Source organism: Branchiostoma belcheri, unplaced genomic scaffold (genome assembly GCF_001625305.1).
Source record: "Branchiostoma belcheri isolate BF01 breed outbred unplaced genomic scaffold, Haploidv18h27 scaffold56, whole genome shotgun sequence".
Classification (NCBI taxonomy): Eukaryota; Metazoa; Chordata; class Leptocardii; order Amphioxiformes; family Branchiostomatidae; genus Branchiostoma; species Branchiostoma belcheri.
In genome coordinates, this window is record NW_017804198.1 from 1,259,881 (window position 1) to 1,281,434 (window position 21,554).

General features: G+C 39.1%; 1 protein-coding gene across 1 annotated transcript in view; it reads left to right on the plus strand.

The window, feature by feature from the left end:
* LOC109481495 (tyrosine-protein kinase receptor Tie-2-like) overlaps window positions 1-8,652 on the plus strand; it is an 11,598-nt gene extending 2,946 nt beyond the window's left edge. The window contains exons 6-22 of the mRNA XM_019784074.1: window positions 450-1,009; window positions 1,433-1,523; window positions 1,931-2,224; window positions 2,460-2,555; window positions 3,182-3,272; window positions 3,816-3,954; window positions 4,180-4,273; window positions 4,491-4,612; window positions 4,905-5,067; window positions 5,377-5,487; window positions 5,768-5,952; window positions 6,173-6,295; window positions 6,836-6,906; window positions 7,075-7,115; window positions 7,426-7,522; window positions 7,742-7,841; window positions 8,172-8,652. Coding sequence (XP_019639633.1) covers window positions 450-1,009; window positions 1,433-1,523; window positions 1,931-2,224; window positions 2,460-2,555; window positions 3,182-3,272; window positions 3,816-3,954; window positions 4,180-4,273; window positions 4,491-4,612; window positions 4,905-5,067; window positions 5,377-5,487; window positions 5,768-5,952; window positions 6,173-6,295; window positions 6,836-6,906; window positions 7,075-7,115; window positions 7,426-7,522; window positions 7,742-7,841; window positions 8,172-8,195 — 2,402 coding nt within the window. The 3' untranslated portion in view covers window positions 8,196-8,652. The remainder of the gene's footprint in view (window positions 1-449; window positions 1,010-1,432; window positions 1,524-1,930; window positions 2,225-2,459; window positions 2,556-3,181; window positions 3,273-3,815; window positions 3,955-4,179; window positions 4,274-4,490; window positions 4,613-4,904; window positions 5,068-5,376; window positions 5,488-5,767; window positions 5,953-6,172; window positions 6,296-6,835; window positions 6,907-7,074; window positions 7,116-7,425; window positions 7,523-7,741; window positions 7,842-8,171) is intronic.
* Window positions 8,653-21,554: the final 12,902 nt, after the last annotated feature.

Sequence of the window (21,554 nt, forward strand, 5' to 3'; positions counted from 1 at the left end):
GTCAAAAAAGCCCGGTCTAGATAGGGTTGAACCATCCTCTGAAAAAATTGGTTGTCCTGCGATGAGTTCTGCGGGCCTCAAAAACCTAGTCATGATGACCAAAAAAAGCCCGATCTGAATAGGGTTAAGTTAACCTATTAATTATTACCTGAATATACGGATTCCGGACTTTTGTCATTGGCTCATTTTCTCCCTGTTTAGTAAAGTGTTTGTACTGGTACTGGACACGGGGACTACACTGACAGGAAATAACTAAGGTCAAAGAAAGTTCATAAGAAGTATTATACTATTTGCTGCTATATACACGTCTTTTTTTGTCATGGGAGCCAAGTATGGAAATTGCATAGACTGAATCAGCGAGAAAATCACGCGTGTGAGATATTCAATACATGTAACAATTGCAACAGGCGCTTATTCTATATCATTTCCAGACATCCTTTCGCCCCAAGATTGTACTGACGTGTTCGCACTCGGGATTCGGCACAGTCATGTTTACACCATCGGCCACCCTCAACCATTCCAAGCCTACTGTGACATGGTCACTAATGGCGGTGGGTGGACGGTCATACAGCGGCGACAGGACGGGTCTGTACCGTTTAACAAGACTTGGACTGAGTACGAGCAGGGGTTCGGTAATCCTAGTGGAGAATACTGGCTGGGATTGGGGAACATCCACAGCCTGACGACACAGAAACAAAACGAACTGTACGTGTACCTGGAAGACTGGGAAATAAACAGCCGGTTTGCGCGGTACAGCACGTTTTCTGTGGGAGATGCCAGCAGCAAGTACACGGCAACGATCGATGGGTACAGCGGGGATGCTGGTGATAGTTTGGACCCGCCGACTACACGTCACAGCATCAACAACAGACAGTTTTCTACAACAGATCAAGATAACGACGGTGTCAGTAGTACCGACTGTGCGGGTACATTCGGACAAGGAGGCTGGTGGTACACTCCAAGTTGTGGTTACGCCTTGTTGAACGGACAGTATCTGACAGGTTGCTCAGTACCTTCAGCTTCCTGCTCCAGTGCAGATGGAATCGTCTGGTACACTTGGAGGCGTTACCAGTATTCCTTGAAGAAAACGATCATGATGATCAGACAGGCTACTTCTTTTGGTACGTGTTCGAAATTCTACTTTGAACTTTGTGTATGCGTTATTACTATCATAAAATGAAGATTGTTTATAATTTAAACTTTCTTCAGGACAGAAATATTATTTTGGGTAGCATACTGAGAACTCTGTGTATCTTTCGTTTAAAATTGGATTTAGTCCATATGATATAGTGTTATCAATGATATAACACTAAAACTTTTGGTAGCAACACAGTGTCGAAAAGCCCCTGACGTCGTTGTGATATTGTGTCTACAAGAGTTTGGCAATTGAAAGATCAGAACAACAATGCCTGTCGTTATTGTTTTTTTACAGTCTCATCATTCAGACCGTGCCAGAATGGTGGAGCCCTCACGTCAGGACCTGTTGAGTCAGGACTATATATCTGCACATGTGCACACGGATGGTACGGTGCATTTTGTGACCAGGGTAGGTCATCTTTCTTTTGCATACAATAAAATGGCGATGTTCTGGTCTACTAGTCAATTTTGTAATGTAAAGTGTCTGCATTCTGACAAACTTGACTTACTCTTTATAATTAAATTCAAGCACATTTAACTGGAAATCCACCTAACACTAAAACGTTAAAACTTTTGGTAGCAAAAAGTGTTGTATAAAAATATGTTGTATCTTGAAAATTTTCTTTACTTAGCTAATTACTCATTTTTTTAAAGTTCTGAACACTTTATTACTTAAGGGATATCTGCAGCCATTTCTATTGATAATGCGCTGTTGTAGCCAAAGACGCCGTAACAAAATACTTAAGTGTCTCCAGAAAGTCCTAAAAGACAGAAAATGACTTACTGTCTCCAGAAAGTCCTAAAGACGTGACAGTGAGCGTCACCACAGTGAACTCTACAACCCTCCACGTTACCTGGACGGTAGGAGTATCCGGTAACCTCAGCATCATCGACTCCCAAGTACGCTATAAACAGAGTGACACAGAGGACTGGGGATCATGGACGTCAGCTGGAGCTTCTATTGGGGCGGGCGATGTCTACATTCACAACCTACGACCAGGAGCCATGTACGATGTTCAAGTGCGGATGAACACCTCGTTAGGGTGGAGTGATCTCAACAGTGGGACAGGAACTACAGACGAAACACGTAAGAATCATATTTAGCTTTGACAGCCCTTTACGTGATAGTGGCCCCTCTTTAGATATATATAATGTACACAACAATATATAATGTAAACGTGTGTAGCACAGCATCGTGTGTTGCTAGTGCTCCTGCTGTTGCAACCTGAATAGATAAAATAAGAAAGTTGAACGTGCATCCTATATCAGTTTAGTGTGTACCAGAGATAATGTTTCTAGGCCTCTGTATTTTACATTTGCAGCTCCCGGTCCTCCCCGCAATTTGGCTGCCCTACCAATCTCACACAACTCTGTCAACCTGACCTGGGATCCTCCGATAGAACCCAACGGCAATATCCGTAACTACACAGTTCAATATGGAGCATCGGAGTCGTGCTTTGAATATGAGTTTCTCCTTGAAGTTACAACTACGGGCGACATCACCACTACTGTTATTTTAGACCTAGACCCGTATACAAACTATGCATTCGGGTTCGAGCGTCAAATAGTGCAGGAGGAAGCATCTTCAGCGACTGTAACATCGTAAGGACGCTGGAATATTGTGAGTATACCAAATTAAATAAGAATGGCTCCAACCAAAAAAGGTAATAGCCATGCATGTCATTTAAATTCGAGCTGTTTTCGTTTCTAAAGCTACTAAATATTTTTTTTAATCGGGAACAAAACAACAGACCTGTATGCATAACATTCGAAGTTAACAATCATATCTTTTATTATCTTCGCCAGACGTGCATAGGGCCAAGAGTTTTTTTAAACCATAAATGCGATTGCTAATAATAGTTGGTTAACACTCTCTCTTAAGGTTCTATTTGATATAATTCAACCGATATTATTGTTAGGAAAGAGCCTATTTGTCCATGTTGTTTGTGACAGCGTCGTTACTGCATTGGTAGAAATAAGAGTGGTGTATTAGCTTTCCATTCTAAATTGATATAACTTACATGTTATAATGATTACCTTACAGACCAACCTGTACCTGTTTCTGCTATCGTTGGCGGCAGTGTGTCTGCTCTGCTGGTGGTTATTCTGGTGACAGTGGGGATAGTTTGTTATAGGTAAGTAAAGACTCTATTCACATAATATAGATAGCAAACATAATCTATTAATGTGTCTCATAACTAAGCACTTTGTACAATGACTGGTACAATCATGTTAAAGACACCCTAAGCAATATCTGGGTAAAGTCAATGTTCTGATCATTCTTTTAATGTAATAACTTCAGTAGGCCCTATTCCATAACATACTGATATCTATCTGTGGGGAAAATCTGAATGTCTTTGAAGGAAAATGCTTGCTTGTTTTGTATCTCTGGCTGGTTCTAGCTACATATTAGTGGTACCCACTCTCACATACATGTAGATTGTTGTGTGTCTAATGTATTGTGCTATGTTAGTACATTTTTATTTAATAGTTTTTATTAACCTTGTATATTTATGTCAGTTTGTTTGTTAATTATCCTTGGTTTCGTGGATCACTTTTGTATCTGTACTTGTTGTGTTTGTTTCATTGTTTTTTTTATGTATGTATTGTTTAGTTAAAAGACAATAAACGTTTAAAAACATATTTTCGTATTGCCATCGTAAAATTGTATTTTAAAGAAGAAGGAACCACGAAGGCGACCGGGACTCTACCGATCCTCAGATAGACCTGACGATAATCACGGAAAACGAACCGTCCATAGATGAATCAGTTGAGAATCCTGCAGCAATAGTAGAAGACCTTTCACCGTATGACACGGTAATAAACTTTGATTCACACTTTCTTCCATTTTAGAATTACATTTACTGCTTGTATACTTAGGGCTTTTACTATGTGTATACAACTGAAATGGTAACTTTATCAATATACATTGTCACCGATACACCGATCAATATTTTAGTTTTCTAGCACATTTGTCCCAAGTTAGGTTTGGCAGACGTTAACGTCTAGCCCAATGTAATTCACGTTGTGTATGTACTACAGACTATTTACAGCATCGTAGACCTCGTCACTGTTGACGACGTAGTGGACTTCCTCATAGCCAAGGGGCTTGGCCAGTATGCTGCAGCATTCAAGCGTAAGTTGAATTATTCGATTTCTTATTCTAATCATATTTATTATTACTTCTTATACCGAAAAAAGGATACCTTTATTTCTACAGCTACAAAAAAGTGTTTAATGGCAAAATTGGATCTCTTAGTGTGCACCTGCGAAGTTTGTGTGTTACGCCTAGTGTCGGCGGTTATGCAGGCTATACAGGTACAGATGTTGATGTGAGGAATGGTCTTCATCAGGGCACAAAGTAGACGGGGAAGGAGCCATGTCGCTAACCAGTGACATGCTTGCTGAGCTCGTTCCTCAGATCGGGCCGAGGGCAAAACTGCAGAAGTCCCTTCAAGAGCTGAAGGACAATCAGGTATCATGGCTTCTTTACCTCGTCAAGATGAAGATGTTGGGTTTGTGTTGCTAGGTCATGTGCATTGTGCTTCAAACAATGAGTATTTCAATTACGTTTCATTGAATTGACCGTAAATGTTCCGATACAAATCTGACATTGAAGGTGGAAACAGGGCGAGAATGTTTTGGACTTGACTGTCAGTAAGAATGAAACGTAGAAGGAAAGCACCTCCCTCTGGCAGATGAGCTTGCAGATGTTCCCCGGAAAGTAGCTCGTATGTACAAACCTGTTGTTAACATTTGACTTCTAGGAGTCTGCTAAAGGAAGCAGACCACTTCACCCTGGCTGGGAAATCTCCCGTTCTAGCCTGAAGCTCGGTAAAATCCTGGGGAAGGGACAGTTTGGAGAAGTTCGTATGGGGGAGCTGAGGAAGAGAGGCATCACCCAGACTGTGGCGGTTAAGACACTGAAAGGTGCTGTTTTTAGATGTCACATATGCCCATAGTACTCGTATAAAGTATAATAGTATATAGGAGAGAAAAAAATAAATGACTTATAAATAATAAGAATATAATTATAAATGAATTATATAGAGAGGAAGGTTATGAAACCCTTCATGATCTGTTTTTCATTATGTTCATTTTGTGTTTCAGCTCACATCTATGAAACGTCAAATAGAACTTGAAATAGCTAGTTTGGTTTGGTCAGTTACAAGCCGTCAGTAAGACTATTACTTTATAAATGACACATTTTATGTTTGGAATTTTTTTATGTTTTCTCAGCTTTCTCACAGGAAAAGGACAAAGAGGACCTCATTGGAGAGCTGGACATTCTGGTCACAGTCGGTCGTCATGACAACATTATCAGTCTGGTCGGTGCATGCACGGTGGGAGGTAAAACTCAAATTGGCTTTATTCTTGTATTTGCAATTGTAAAGTAACTTTCACATGCATGTCATGTTCACCTTCAACAAAGAACGATGGCCCACTTATTTATTTATCCATGGGTAAAATAAATTACATGAACATTCCAATTTCAAAGAAAAAGTAGCTCAAATTATGTGCTCATGCCCATGCGACAGGTAACACGATTGTTGTCCTGTAAGTTGTAAAAGGTCTTTTAACTATCTTGTCTATATAATGTCAAAATATTTGTGAAAACGATCCGCCTTAGGTCCGCTGACACTTGTGGTTGAGTACGCACCCAACGGATGTCTGAAGGACTGGCTGAGAAACAACCGTCCTACGGAGATGAACCGGACAGACAACAGAAACAACGGGATTCTGTTGCCGATGGAACAACTGATCACGTTTGGTATAGACATAGCAAATGGGATGACTCACCTGGCTTCCATGCAGGTACACATGTATAGAGCATGTTATTGTCTCAGGGGGATTTTGAAATAGACAAAGTACGGCGGGTTTCATGTTAATTGTTTTCTCCAGGGTAAAATGCACTCGGGTAATTTCTACTATTACAACATAAGGCGATTAGCGTGCTTTGAAATTTAAGAAAAATCACTGTTTCTCACTATGTGAGACACGTTCTTTTATGAAACGTTCTATTTCGTCAATTCAGTGTGTCCACCGTGATCTTGCCGCCAGGAATGTGCTCCTTGGGAAGGACCTGACGGCCAAGATCTCAGACTTTGGTCTGTCACGGGATATCTACGAGGAGTCTGAGTACGTCACGAGCACACAGGTAGATATCCATCTACAATAACAAGAGCAAACATATACAGCAACTCCCCTACTCCATGCATGATTTTACTCCATAAATCGTAACAAAAACCACATCAGTATCTGATTGCATTTACCATGATGTCGCTATTGAGCACCTGACTCGTAGACAATCAGACAAAACACTAAATGTTACCGTTTTCGATATCTTTTATTAAACCCATTTGTCTTGGATGAATGGACACCATGCAATATCATATTAGTGATATGTCTCTCAAAGGAAGGCTAAAGACATCATGTAAATGTGATCAATTTAAGCTTGTAAGCGAGATGATAGTATCACGCCCAAAATCGTATTTCGTTGCGTCATAAGTCATTTACACGCAATGCATTGCAGTGGTGTACATTGTTGATTGAATGTAATGAAATGTCTTGAATTGAATCTCATATGTGATAATGAGGTATCGAAGAGCCAATGGATTAGGGTGATGTATAGCAGGTACAAGTCATTTGGTGAGGTCAACAATCGCATGTGTTCTTAACATTGTTATTTCCCGTTCAGAGCCAGCTACCCATCCGGTGGATTGCATACGAGTCCCTATTCTACCAGGTGTACACCACCCAAAGCGATGTGTATGTATTATACATATATGGCAGTTTTAGCCATCTATAACACAGTAAACATTTAACCTCCTATGAAACAGGTCTAAATTTTTGTGGTATTGCCTACATATTATCTCCATATCATTACTTACTCTAGTGTATGTTCATGTGGGTATGACTGTGTTTTCCGTGTTTCAGATGGTCCTTTGGAATCCTCATGTGGGAGATCATGACAATGGGTAAGAGTGCCGTATGTATAGTTTCATGGAATGTTTAAACATTGGAGGCACATTTGCTGGTGTGGTGACACAGGTTATACATGTAGTTATCCCGTCAAAATCAGCGAAAAAATCTGTTATTACATTTTCTTAAAATCAATCATTAACTTTTAACCATTGTATAAGCTGTTCTGTGACAGTTCTTCCGAGATGTCATACATATTAATAATGTGTCACATCCATACATGTGTGATGACCACAAATGCCATATATACAGATTCCTTACTTATTAATTTGAAGTAAACAACAGCCTATGAATTTTCCCTTCCAGGTAAACAGCCGTACGGCAGGATGACAGGCAAAGAGCTTATGGAGCTTCTCCCAAGTGGCTACAGGCTGGAGAAACCCGCTCTATGTCCTCAAGATGTGTAGGTCTGCGGACTTGTATTCAAGTGTGTGTGTGTGTGTGTGTGTGTGTGTGTGTGTGTGTGTGTGCGCGCGCGTGCGTTTGTGTGTGTGTGTGTGTGTGTGTGTGTGTGACATGAGGGATTAGTATATATAAATTTGTACTGCTACGTAAAGTTACATAACACCCTAATTTGACTAACTGACTTGTTTCACTGATGTAAATATTTTGTACCGAACAGTTACGAAGTGATGAAGAGCTGCTGGGAAACTCTTCCTGAGAACAGACCAACTTTCCCGGAGCTAAAGGCAACTCTGGATCGGATTATTCAAGATCACAAGGTAAAGTTTTACATATGAGGATTTATATTCATATTTATTTTTTTCTGTTTAAGATCACAAGATAGCGTTTTATATAAATGCATCATTTGTAGCGTTGTGGGAAAATGACAGCGATGAGGCGGAATTCAACCGGTTTCGACTTTATTCGTCTTTTTCAAGAATAATTATACATGTATAAATTAATTAATTAAATCTTATAAAATAATTAACCTTTAAATTATCAAATGGTAATTAAGGGTATTATTACAAAAACTACCGTTTCCACTATCTATTTTTTTCTTAAATTGGAAAGATCAAAGAGTGTTGTTTACCTGTTGTTTCCTTTTGCAGACGTATGCCTCATTGCTAAATTAGGAAACTACAAGGGAAGAGAGCGAAAGAGGAGAATCTTTTTGCCAAGAAGGAAACATTATATATTCTTATTTGTAGATAACGTAGGACCAGAATACAAGGCTTGTTTGTTGATTGTAACCAGGAATATGAAGTATACGGAATTTAGTTTAACTGAACTAAATCGTACATTGCGTACCGAAGATATTAATAACAAGAGTTCCACGATCTCATACCTTCGGCAAAAGATGTTAACCCTTCCGTTTGACGAATTATACAATTTTAATCATTTGCATGGATTACATCAGTTGATAATATTCTCCACCAAACGACAGCCTTATCTTTACAAAAAAGGCTATTCTAGCACTTCTTCATAAATTATGCAAATGAGGTCATAACGTGAATAAATTCTCTTCATTGATGTTTAGCTCCAACTAACTTCCAACTGTGAAATTATAACAATTTTCCATTACTTATGTAAATTAGGTCCTCATTTACATAATCTATATGCTCAGATGTTTTTCTCGTTCTCAATTACATGTCACAAGTGTTTCATAGTCCTATTATCAAATGAAGCAGATTTACAGAATTTCCTCATGAATTCTGCTAATTAGCTCCTGATTTGCATAATTGTCATCTGATTATGTCAAGCATCACGTTAGCTACCTACATACCAAAAATCATGACAATCCGTCAACCGGTTCTTAAGTTATCGACCTTCGTAGATTTTTCAAGAAACGCTCCTGCAGTTCCAGAACAAGCTGCTAGGGGGCCCAAACTCATGTCACTTCTTCCTTAACCCATGATCTACCTACCAACCGAAATTCGTGACCCTAGCATGTCCAAATCGTGAGATATCAAAACCGAAAGTTCTGCTGCAGCACCAACAAAACCCCCCAGGGGGCCCGATATTAAATCATATCTAGGTCTCACCAATTGCAAGACCTACCCACCTCCCAAGTTACATGACAATGTGTATTAAGCTTCTTGAGTTATGCTGTTCACAAACAGACGGACAAACAAACGCTACTGAAAACATAACCTTCTTGGCGTAGGTAATAAAATGTATACATCCAATATTTTTAGTCACAAACACAGTGCATGCTAGTATACAGTACAAGTGCACCGTAAGAATATATTAATGACAATTAGCTGCAAAGAAAACAAACAAACAAAAAGGAAAAAAAAATTATTGCTTATATTCATATTTGGAGCTTACAATTGCTTGTATATATAGCTTATATATCATATATAGGCAGACGACATATATTCCAGAACTGCATGTTAAAGCCACGCATCAATACATACATTGTATCAAGATGTATTAAATATGACGTTATTCTGTGCACTTTAAACTGTTAAATGGATATAAAAACAAAGAAATTTTTTCAGGGTCAATAGACTATTGGAGGTATTAAGTATTGCTAAATGTGGGGCGAATTTGTGAAATAAAAACAACAAAAATTAATTCACTAGAGTTTTGCAAGTGTATATTTATCTACTGTGCAAAATGTAGAAAACATAGCTTAAAATATTTCTTCATTTCTGTTCCCTCCTTCAATCAATTCTAAGCAAACGGGTGTTCAGGCGGTGATTATAAGGCCTCTAAAACTAGAAAGGCCAATATTTGCTTTGGAGCAAATACAGCGATGGGTTCACCACATTTTACGACATGGCAGGGAAAGAATGAGAAACACAAGGGAAAACAATGATTTACATTGATATAACTATAATATGAAGTAACATACAACTAAAACAACAGTTGGATAGCTATTCCCTACTTTATTGGTTAGGATTTTTAATTGCATAATGCAAACTGTTGATTTTCAAAAAAAAAAAACGTTCATGCCCCGCATTCCAATGCTGGAGCAGAAAAGCTTGAAATACCTACCAAAACACTTGAATAAAGACATACTGTCAGTATGAAAATGCTCTGTGCAGGTGTTATTAACAATCACATAAACTATGAAGCCATACATTGAATAAGCTATACATATAATATGATTATCATAACCTTTATTTTTAAAATCATGCCAGTGAGCTAATTGCATGTACAGAGTGAAAGAAAGTAAAGTAAAGCAGTAGAATTTCTGTACTAGCTATGATAGTACTTCATATGATTCGTCCTCATCGTCATCATTCAATGTGGTCTATCTCTTGCTACTAGTGACTGGTAATACCTCTGTAGATTCTTCACACTGGCAGAGTACCGTACTCCTTCTCTCTTGTCAGCTCAATACTTTTGTGACAACATCAAAGTGATTTTAGTTTGTATGTTGGAAAAATACAAAAGACTAACATTCTAAGTTATTGACATTCTTGAGTAAGAACAATCAGTTTTTGAATGTTAAAAGCAAAACAACGAAAATAAAAAAAAATGTTGAAATTGTTAAAATGCAGAATTGTTAAAATCGTTAAAACTGATAAAATTGTTAAAAATTATAAAATTGTTAAAAATGTTAAATTGCTAAAAATATTTATGTCCGATGCACTGGGGTTCGAACTTGCAATGCCTGGGATTGCCGCCTTGCGCGTTTCCAACCGAGCTAACTCGGTGCGATACACATCACTCACTGCATTGTATGTCATAAAAAGTAAACAGCATGGCGGTATCGATCGCCTCAAGCCACCAAGACTTTCAACTATTAACTACGGGGTTTCCTTCTTTATCAGGTTTGCTTTTGAACCACCTTGATGTTACTTAACTATCAACCCGGCTAGCAGAAGCCGCCGGCTCCTTTAATATTACAGCCGCTCCCTGTCCAATCTTCGAAAACTGTCGGGCATGCAAGCCCTCGACGCTCGCCAGGAAGCCGTCTCGCGATGTTCTCAGCAACAACAAACGAACGCCTGTACACTCTACAATTTTGGTGATTCTTCGGAGATCGATAACAGAACCTAGATAATACTAGTTGGTAAAGATTGCGGAAAATTGTTGATACCGTGGCGCGCGCGCCGACGATACACATTACGTACCGCGTAACTTTTTTGTTTACACGCCGGGCGCAGGTCATTGACCTCCAACTTGCGTTGTTCCAACAGAGAAGAGCAAAATGTCTGGCTCCCGCAGAACGTACCGCACTCTCCCGCTGGACGTACCGCACTCTCCCGCAGAACGTATCGCACTCTCCCGGAGGACGTCCCGCACTCTCCCGAGGGAAGTCCCGCACAGCGTCCTGCACTCTCCCGCAGAACGTCCCTCGAAAATCGATGCGTATTTCGTGGCCTGTGCTGTACCTACCAAAACACTTGAGTTCATACTGTCAAAATGGAATGGCTTTGAACAGGTGTTAATTGAGTTAAACCAATCAAATCCAACAGCCAATCAGCAAGAAGAATAGATTGGTCTGCGTCAGGTCCATGCTTGCATGCCCATATATGGGCATACCGCCGAATTCCTTTCTTATTACGTCACGCACGTACGCCCCCACAGTACTTTCCTATGGGGACCGCTAAAAAAGCAACTAAAACGATTGTAAAAGCTTGTATCACAAAAATTTAAAAACGCCTAGGGGTATTTGCCCACTGTACCTCCATACCAAATTTCAGGACCTTAGGCCCTAAAATGAAGAAGCTGAATCCATTTAAAAAATGGCAGGAGAAGAAGAAGGAGAAGGAGAAGAAACATCAGAAAAAGCAATATGGGTTCACCACTACTTTGTGGTGTGGTGAACCCATAAATATTGCATATTGATTTATGGATATACTCGGATGTGAAGCTTTTTCTTAGCATGAAGTCTTTGTATCACAGCTTTTCATTTCTTGCTAACATAGCTTTTTATTTGTTTGTTAGTTCTTTCTACCCAGGAACAAGACAGTTTTTTCTAAGCAAAACCCGGAAACTGTTTGTATGGATCCTGTTAGATTTTTCTTAATCTACTTATCACACTCATCTACTTGTCTATATTGTTTTGTTAGATTTGGGCGCAGAGGTTCGAAGTATTCGAAAAGTAAAGCCAAGTCAGTTCTAAAATAATATAGTCGTAGTTTGTAATTCTACAATTAACTAGATACCATATTTCAAGACAATTGTTGGAAGAAGCAGAATGTAGTTTTGTAGTCCCATTTTTCTTTTTATATATGTGTACTTCTTGTAGTGTTTATAGACATTTTAGTTATGTTTTTATATCTAAAGTTGTTCAAGTTACTAGTATGTGTATGTATGTATTGCACTTGAAAATAAAGCTTTGTGTTTGATTTGCATGTAACATTTGTAACATAATATAAGTAACATAATATTTGTTGTAACAGAACCAGAAACATAGCTGCCTGAAAAAGGCACCTAGAGACATTATTGTATCTTTAGGCTACTCTCAATTTTTTCTAATTGACATGAAGACCGCCATTCAGAATATGAATAATAATAATAAATCCAATCCACATCCACAAAAATGCCAATGGAAAGTACTGTATGCTGCACTGTTTCGAAGAAACATTTCATAGCTAGAATTTTTGTAAAAGCAGGCTGTCCATATTGGGTAAATATTTAGATGGTGCTAGATCAGTAAACTCCAAGCAGGTCCTAGGCTGGCAAAATCCAGTGTTAAATTGCCCAGACAGTACCCAGTCGCCAGAGAGGGTCCAATACGCAAGTTTGATACTATCTTTTGCCATCATGGGATCTGCTTGAAGATTAGTAGATCAGACCGTTTGGCAAGGAGTAATCAGAGTAACGGACCAGAGCTAGAATGGGATGGTGACGTAACTTGGCTAAGTAACGATTTAATAACTTTCTCACAAACATATACACTGTATCTAGAAAACGGAGGGAAATGTTCTGAATTGGCTTGCAAATGCCGTCTTCTTGGTGTTGGGGAGGCATCTTGAGCTCACTCCCTCGCAGTGGTGAAGTGTACTGCAGCCTCAGTCTGAAATCGTAGAAACAATATATGGCTGACAAGAAACAAGAGTTCACTATTAGACAAGAATTCGAAGATCTAACACCTCCATGAAATATGAGTTTTTGTAAATGTTTTTTGTCTCATTGACAATGTAAACAAGGTCGTAATTAGCATAATCTAGTTTAATTTATGATTTTCTAAATTCAAATGACTTTTTTTCGTGTAAAATTTCTGTACTTTGTCATACTTCATTTTAACATGTCCTCATTAATTATGCAAATGACCTCCATATTAACATAATAAAGGCATAGTTGTGTTAACCTTTAAGTAACTTACACATGTCACAAGGTATAAAATTCCCATCATTCACCAATAAGGAGTCACAAAATGTTCACATTAATTATGCCAATAAGGTCATCATTTGCATAATTGGTATCTGCTGGTGTTCCGCCTGCCACAGATTAGATATATTGCGTGTATAACAGTACTATTATATAAGACACTGTAATTATAGAATGTCCTCTTTAATTATGCAAACTAAGTCCTCATTTGCATAATTTGCATTTAATTATGTTCAACTTTCTCTCAGCTACCTACATCCAAAAAAATGATGAAAATATGTTGTTCCTATCTTGACTTATTGGCTTTAAAAGTTTTTACCAGAAACTAACCTGCAGTATAAGAACAAGCTGCTAGGGGGACCAAACTTACACCGCTTATTCCTGACAGGATAAGCCATCTGTCACCAAAAAATCAAGCATGTTTAGGACAAAAGATACAAAGACCGTAAGTTCTGCTGCAGTACCAAGGTCATCCACCAGGAGGCCCAAATTTCACCGTGACCTTCGTCTTCCTAAGACTTGCTGATACCAAATACATACCCAATGCATACCAAATATCATTACAATCCATAAATGCGTTATGAAGTTATTATAAGTGCGGAAACACACACACAGAGAAACACACAGTCAGGCCAAAAACAATACCTCCATTTTTCATGGAGGTAACAACATGTTACAAATGCACCTTTACCTGGCTGGTACAGTAATTATATATAATTATAGCCTGTGGGCCATAAGAGAATAGGCAGTGTGAGCTCACATCTAAACTTGTTCAACCACTATTCCAACGACACAGCAGTGAAGAACAGTGTAAAATGGACTCCTAACATTTCATGAAGTTTTCAGACTAGAAAGACAAAATCTGCCAACCATCCATACTGTGGCGAGTCTTCCTATTGTTGCTCAACTATCCTACATAATCTTTGACGCGCCTTCGGTTCATTGTACAAGGGGAAAGGTGTTAGAATAGTTGGGAGGGCAAGACACGATTCATGGCGCGTCACATCAAAATAGCGGCTTGAAAATGTTGCCAAGGGGCGTTCAATGCGTTCTCGGCCTAACCAAGCCACGAGGGGCAAAACTTGAACTTCCACACCATGTACTTTGTACCATATGGAACTTGTACCATATGGAAAAAAATCTGTGTATAGATTTATTAGGACTTTAAATGATGTGAACTCTATCTTTATATTTTTGCCTGACCCTGACCTCTTCCTTCATGACCTCAATGAAAAGCGGCCTACAGGCTGATTTGAGCTTCTCGTGAATACACAGTGATAAACGGTTCAAACAAAAGCAACTATGAAGTCATTGTCCACCGAATCACCAAATCACCAAAACTCAAATTATCATGGTCATAACTAGCAGGCGACGCGCTTTCGAAAATTGTCAGTGTTAGATAGTTGACAACTCACGTGACACCATTGAAAAAGCCTTGAAAAAACACAAAATGTGTGTTCTCTTTGCAGGAGCTACTAGCCGTTCCTCATCTTTGGTGAAGTGATCTGCACTACCCTACTTTCAAGAGGAAATACCTTTCTTCAACATAACAGACAAGGTTGGTGAATTCTGTCAACCGTTAATAATGATGAATAATCTACAGGACTTCATGCTCTTTTCTCCTGTTTTAAATTGTCATAGATTGATTTAACTTTACGAATACTAGTGCGATGCCTTTCTGTACTTCCCTTGCTGTGGCAAATGCCGTACATTACTAGTATATTTACAAGCTATGCATGTGAAATGTAGCTGTGAAAAGTATGCTTCTCTACAGGCATTCAGGCTGATAAGTAGTTGCCTCCGGGCACAGTTACATGTACAAATGTAGTCCAATTCCCAACACCACAGTTCGTGTACGTCGGAAAGAAACAAAAAAAAAAAACTCTCATAAAACCACCTGTCTGATTTCATCGACTCTCTCCATCTTAAACTATGAATTAATCAATGACGCATTTTTTAAATCACGAATAACAGAGGGAACGGGATGCATCGTTCTCTCACCACTTTCTAAAATCCCAGAGCCATCTCCCTCCAAACTGACCAGTTTCATTCATTTCACTTTTAAAATCAATGGCATGATGCCAGCCATCATTGGATTATGTCCGTGATTGGTAGATCCTTTGTAGCGTCAATAATTGCTGTATCTAGAAAGACCAACAGTTTCTCCCGACCAAATACAACATAGGGCACAATACTCCATTGCCCTCCCCAAGGCAATAATGGACTGTTCCAATCTCACGAACGAGAACATTCCAAAATAGCTTCGCCCAAAAGTGAACTACGGCATCGCCAAGTTACCCCTGTCTGAAATAGAGCATTCTCATGTACGCATGTGCAATGACCCAGACTTAGCCAGATGCACCGCTCTGTATGCCTTTACTAACCCTCTCCAGAATTGCAAGTTAACTTAAACTCTGTTGCTAAAGCTTAAGCTTTTCATGTCTTTTTCTCGATGACGTCGAAGCAAAATATAGAGTGGTATGTGGAATGCGTACATGGAACTGAAATTCTGCAAATTATCTTTTTTCGATTGTTTAGTCTATGTCCATTTGTCCAATCTTCAGTATGCTGGGTTGCCCATTAAATATAGAAGAACTTCACTGCACGACTATTGTACACGGTACAATGTATGGTAACGACTATTGAACATAGTACATAAAAAGAAAGGTGTATAGCATAAATTTAACATATTAATTCCTTAACACCCAGATCTAACAACAGTATACAATCAAATAGCCTAAGGGCTAATAAAGTTTTTACCATGTCTGCTAATCCAGTTCGAAATATTACGCCAATGCTATATTCAGCTTTCAACAACCTAGTTCAAAATATACACAGGAATCTGCCCCACAAACGTTTAAAGGAAGGAAGAATGACCTCTAGCTCTCATAGAAAGTAGAACATTTTCCTTACTATATATTGTAAGAATCGATATCCAGACATACGATGTAAAAAAAACAAACTTGTGTGCGTCGCTCAATATATGGATTTTCCGGATTCACTCCCACTGAAAATCCGCAACGTTTGTCCACAACATGATCTTGTCTTTTCTGACAACGTCAAGCATCACAAACATGACGTCTGATGCATATTCTATCAAGATTTTGTGATGTTTATCTTTGTGTAGAATTCTGTAGTTGTGTCGTTATCACCCTCCTGACCCCTATGACAGTAGAGCTTCAGATCGTGACTGCAAAACAAACATGTTACAGACGTACCTTTACCTGGCTGGTACTGTAATTATTAAATTATAGCCTGTGGGGAAAAGACAATAGTCCGTGTGAGCTCAAATCTAAACTTAGAAGCATCTAGTTCAACCGCTGTTCCAATCACTACTGCACAGCGGTGAAGAAGTGTAAAATGGACTCCCGACATTTAATGAGGTTTTAAGACTAACGAGCCAAGATCTGCCAACCATCCATACTGTGGTGAGTCTTCCTATTGTTGCTCAACTATCCTACATTGTCATTGACGCGCCTTTGGTTCATTGTACAAGGGAAAAGGTGTTGTAACAGTTGTGAGGGCAAATATGATTACTGCGTCACATCAAAATGGCGGCGAGAAAAATGTCTGCCAAGGGGCGTTCGGCCTTACCAAGCTACTGTACCAGGGGCACAACTTGAACTTTTACACCGTGTATTATGTACCATGTATGTAAAAAAATATGTGTGTAAATTTATTGGAGATTCAAATGAACTCATTTTTTTTTAAATTTCTGTCTGACTCTCACCTCTTCCCTCATGACCTCAATGAAAAGCGGCCTGCAGGCTGATTTTAGCTTCTCAGGAATATTCAACAGTCCAAATAAAAGCAGTTATCACAAAATATGAAGTCCTGACCCATCGAATCACCAAGTCTCAAATCATCATGGTCATTACTAGCAGGCGAAGCGCTTTTGAAAATTGTCAGTGTTACATAGTTGACAGCTCACATACCCTTTAACATGTGACACCATTGAAAAAGCCTTGAAACACACAAAATGTTTGTTCTCTTTGCAGGAGCTACTAGCCGTTCCTCATCTTTGGTGAAGTGATCTGCACTACCCTACTTTTAAGAGGGAATACCTTTCTTAAACATAACAGACAAGGTTGGTGAATTCTGTCAACCGTTAATAATGATGATAAATCTACAGGACTTCATGCTTCTTTCTCCTGATATAAATTGTCATAGATTGATTCAACTTTACGAAGACAAGTGCGATGCCTTTCTGTACTTCCCTTGCTGTGGCAAATGCCATGCATGAAATTTGACAAGCTATGCATGTAAAATGTAGCTGTGAAAAGTATGCTTCTCTGCAGGCATTCAGGCTGATAAGTAGTTGCCTTCGGACACAGTAACATGTACAAATGTAGTCCAATTCCCAACACCAGAGTTTGTGTACGTCGGAAAGAAAAAAAAAACCTACATAAAACCACCTGTCTGATCGCACCGGCTCTGTCCATGTGAAATTATGAATTAATCAATGACGCATTTTTAAATCACGAATAACAGAGGGAACGGGATGCATCGTTCTTTCACCACTTTCTAAAATCCCCGAGCCAACTTCCTCCCAACTGACCAATTTCATTCATTTCATTTTTATCATCAATGGCATGATGCTAGCCATCAGTGGATTATGTCCGTGAAGGTAACAACATGTTACAAACGTACCTTTACCTGGCTGGTACAGTAATGATATATAATTATAGCCTGTGGGCCATAAGAGAATAGGCAGTATGAGCTCGCATCTAAACTTGTTCAACCACTATTCCAACGACACAGCAGTGAAGAACAGTGTAAAATGGACTCCTAACATTTCATGAAGTTTTCAGACTAGAAAGACAAAATCTGCCAACCATCCATACTGTGGCGAGTCTTCCTATTGTTGCTCAACTATCCTACATAATCTTTGACGCGCCTTTGGTTCATTGTACAAGGGGAAAGGTGTTAGAATAGTTGGGAGGGCAAGACACGATTCATGGCGCGTCACATCAAAATAGCGGCTTGAAAATGTTGCCAAGGGGCGTTCAATGCGTTCTCGGCCTAACCAAGCCACGAGGGGCAAAACTTGAACTTCCACACCATGCATGTACTTTGTACCATATGGAACTTGTACCATATGGAAAAAAATCTGTGTATAGATTTATTAGGACTTTAAATGATGTAAACTCTATCTTTATATTTTTGCCTGACCCTGACCTCTTCCTTCATGACCTGAATGAAAAGCGGCCTACAGGCTGATTTGAGCTTCTCACGAATGCACAGTAATCAACGATTCAAACAAAAGCAACTATGAAGTCATGGACCACCGAATCACCAAGTCTCAAATCATCATGGTCATTACTAGCGGCGACGCGCTTTTGAAAATTGTCAGTGTTAGATAGTTGACAGCTCACATACCCTTAAACATGGAACACCATTGAAAAATCCTTGAAAAAAAGAAAATGTTTGTTCTCTTTGCAGGAGCTACTAGCCGTTCCTCATCTTTGTTGAAGTGATCTGCACTACCCTACATTCAAGAGGAAATATAATTCTTCAACAGGCAAGGTTGGTGAATTCTGTCAACCGTTAATAATGATGATAAATAATCTACAGGACTTCATGCTCTTTTCTGCAGTTTTAAATTGTCATAGATTGATTTGACTTGACGAAGACTAGTGCGCTGCCTTTCTGTACTTGCCTTGCTGTGGCAAATGCCATGCATGAAATTTGACAAGCTACGCATGTGAAATGTAGCTGTGAAAAGTATGCTTCTCTACAGGCATTCAAGCTGATAAGTAGTTGCCTCCGGGCACAGTTACATGTATAAATGTAGTCCAATTCCCAACACAACAGTTCGTGTACGTCGAAAAGAAGGAAAACTGTCATTAAACCACCTGTCTGATTGCACCGGTTCTCTCCATCTGAAATTATGAATTAATCAATGACGAATTTTTAAATCACGAATAACAGAGGGAACGGGATGCATCGTTCCTTCACCACTCTCTAAAATCCCAGAGCCAAGCCCCCCCCCCCAACTGACCAATTTCATTCGTTTAATTTTTATCATCAATGGCATGATGCCATCAGTGGATTATGTCCGTGATTGGTAGATCCTTTGTAACGTCAATAATTATCTTGAAAGACCAACAGTTGCTCCCGAGCAAATACAGCATAGGGCAAAATACTCCATCGCCCTTCCCATGGAAATAATGGACTGTTCAAAACTCAAGAACAAGAACATTCCAAAATATATAGCTTCGCCCAAAAGTGAACAACAGCATCGCCAAGTTATAGCTGTCTGAAATAGAGCCTTCTTATGTACGCATGTGCAAGGACCCAGACTTAGCCAGATGCACCGCTCTGTATGTCTTAACCAATCCTCTCCAGAATTGCAAGTTTAACTCTGTTGCTAAAGGTTTCCATGTCTTTGAGAAAGATCATTCAGTTTTCTATCATGGTTGTATGGAGCAAGGATGTTGCATTTTCTATTGCTGAATATTGTTCTGGAATACTGAAGGGTTAAGTCAACTTACTATGTAACGAAAAGACTGGTAGATAGGCAATTTCTGTTGACACAGGCACATACCATCTGTTGCATTCCAAAATGTGTTATTCCAAATCATGTTTTGGAATGGACCACGTTTTGGAATACAACAAGCATTCCACACGTTGTATTTCCGATCATGGACCACGATTTGGAATGTTCCAAAACGGTGCCGGTGTTCTATGCAGAAGTGTCCTACCATGCAGAAATGTCCCCCTGTCAATCTCCAGCGAGTTTCCATGGTATTTTGAAAGCTGACACCGGAAGTGGGCGTGGCCCTAAAACTACGAAGGCCCTCAGGGACAAAAGGTCAAACCGACTAAAAACATGTAGGTTGACGTTGAGAGAAGGTTGAAACGAAAAACCAAGCTAATATCAGTGATGTAAAAATCAAGTTAACACTCGTTTATTATTATCTTGAAGATTATTTATCATTTAAGATAAGTTCACAACAGAAAAATTACAAAGATAGGCAAACCTAGAAATTAAATGCAACTATCTGCCATGCCCCCTAGGTACTGAAAAAAAGCTAAACTTTGAATATTTATTGTAGCAAATGATTGTTACACAATGTCGGCATAATCACAGATGGATCACAATAATTTTTGCACAGAAAAGTGGACTTGTCGGCCAAGTTCGGTAGGGGGACACTTCTGCATGGGGGACACTTCTGTATAGTACCCCTATGCAGAAATGTCCACTTCACGAAATATTTTCTATAATCATATATCTTAGGTGACAAATCTTGTTGATATAACGTCGGCATAGTCAACGATAGATCACTATAATATATCTTTTTTATTCATTAAAACATGAAAACATAACAAGGGCAGTGTGGCGCTGCACTCAAGTTTACAACTTATATTAACAGCGCCACACAACAAAAACGCACAATTAACATTTGAATATGCAAAGTTGAACATATCTGTGCGCCGTAGTCCTACCACCCCAAGACATTAAAATGTTAAATTAAATGCTAAAAAAAGCTATTTGAAAGATGTGATTGTGATATGTGATACATGTGATACGTGGTAAACTCCTATATCTCATTGGCGGAAAAACACAATAATATTTGCCCAGAAATGTTGACTTGACGGCCAAGTTCGGTGGGGGACACTTCTACATGGGGGACACTTCTGCATAGTACCCCTATGCAGAAATGTCCCCTTCACGGAATATTTTCTATAATCGTGTATCTTAAGTGATAAACCTTTCGGGAATACAACGTCGGCATAGTCACCGATGGATCACAATAATTTTTGCCCAAAAAAGTGGACTTGTCGGCCAAGTTCGGTGGGGGGACACTTCTGCATGGGGAACACTTCTGTATAGTACCCCTATGCAGAAATGTCCCCTTCACGGAATAACGAAATATTGCATGTATCTAAACTCATGAATCTTTTGGACACAACGTCGGCATAGCCACCAATGGATCACAATAATTTTCTCCCAGAAATGTGGACTTGTGGGATGGAGGGACACTTCTGCATGGGGGACACTTCTGCATAGTACCCCTATGCAGAAATGTCCCCTTCACGGAATATTGTCTATAATCAGATGTCTTAAGTGATAAATCTTTTTGATATAACGTCGACATATAGTCACCGATGGTTCACAATTTTTTTTGCCCAAAATGTGGAGTTATATAAAAAATATCTATAACTTATAACATATGATCATAGACAATATTCCGTGA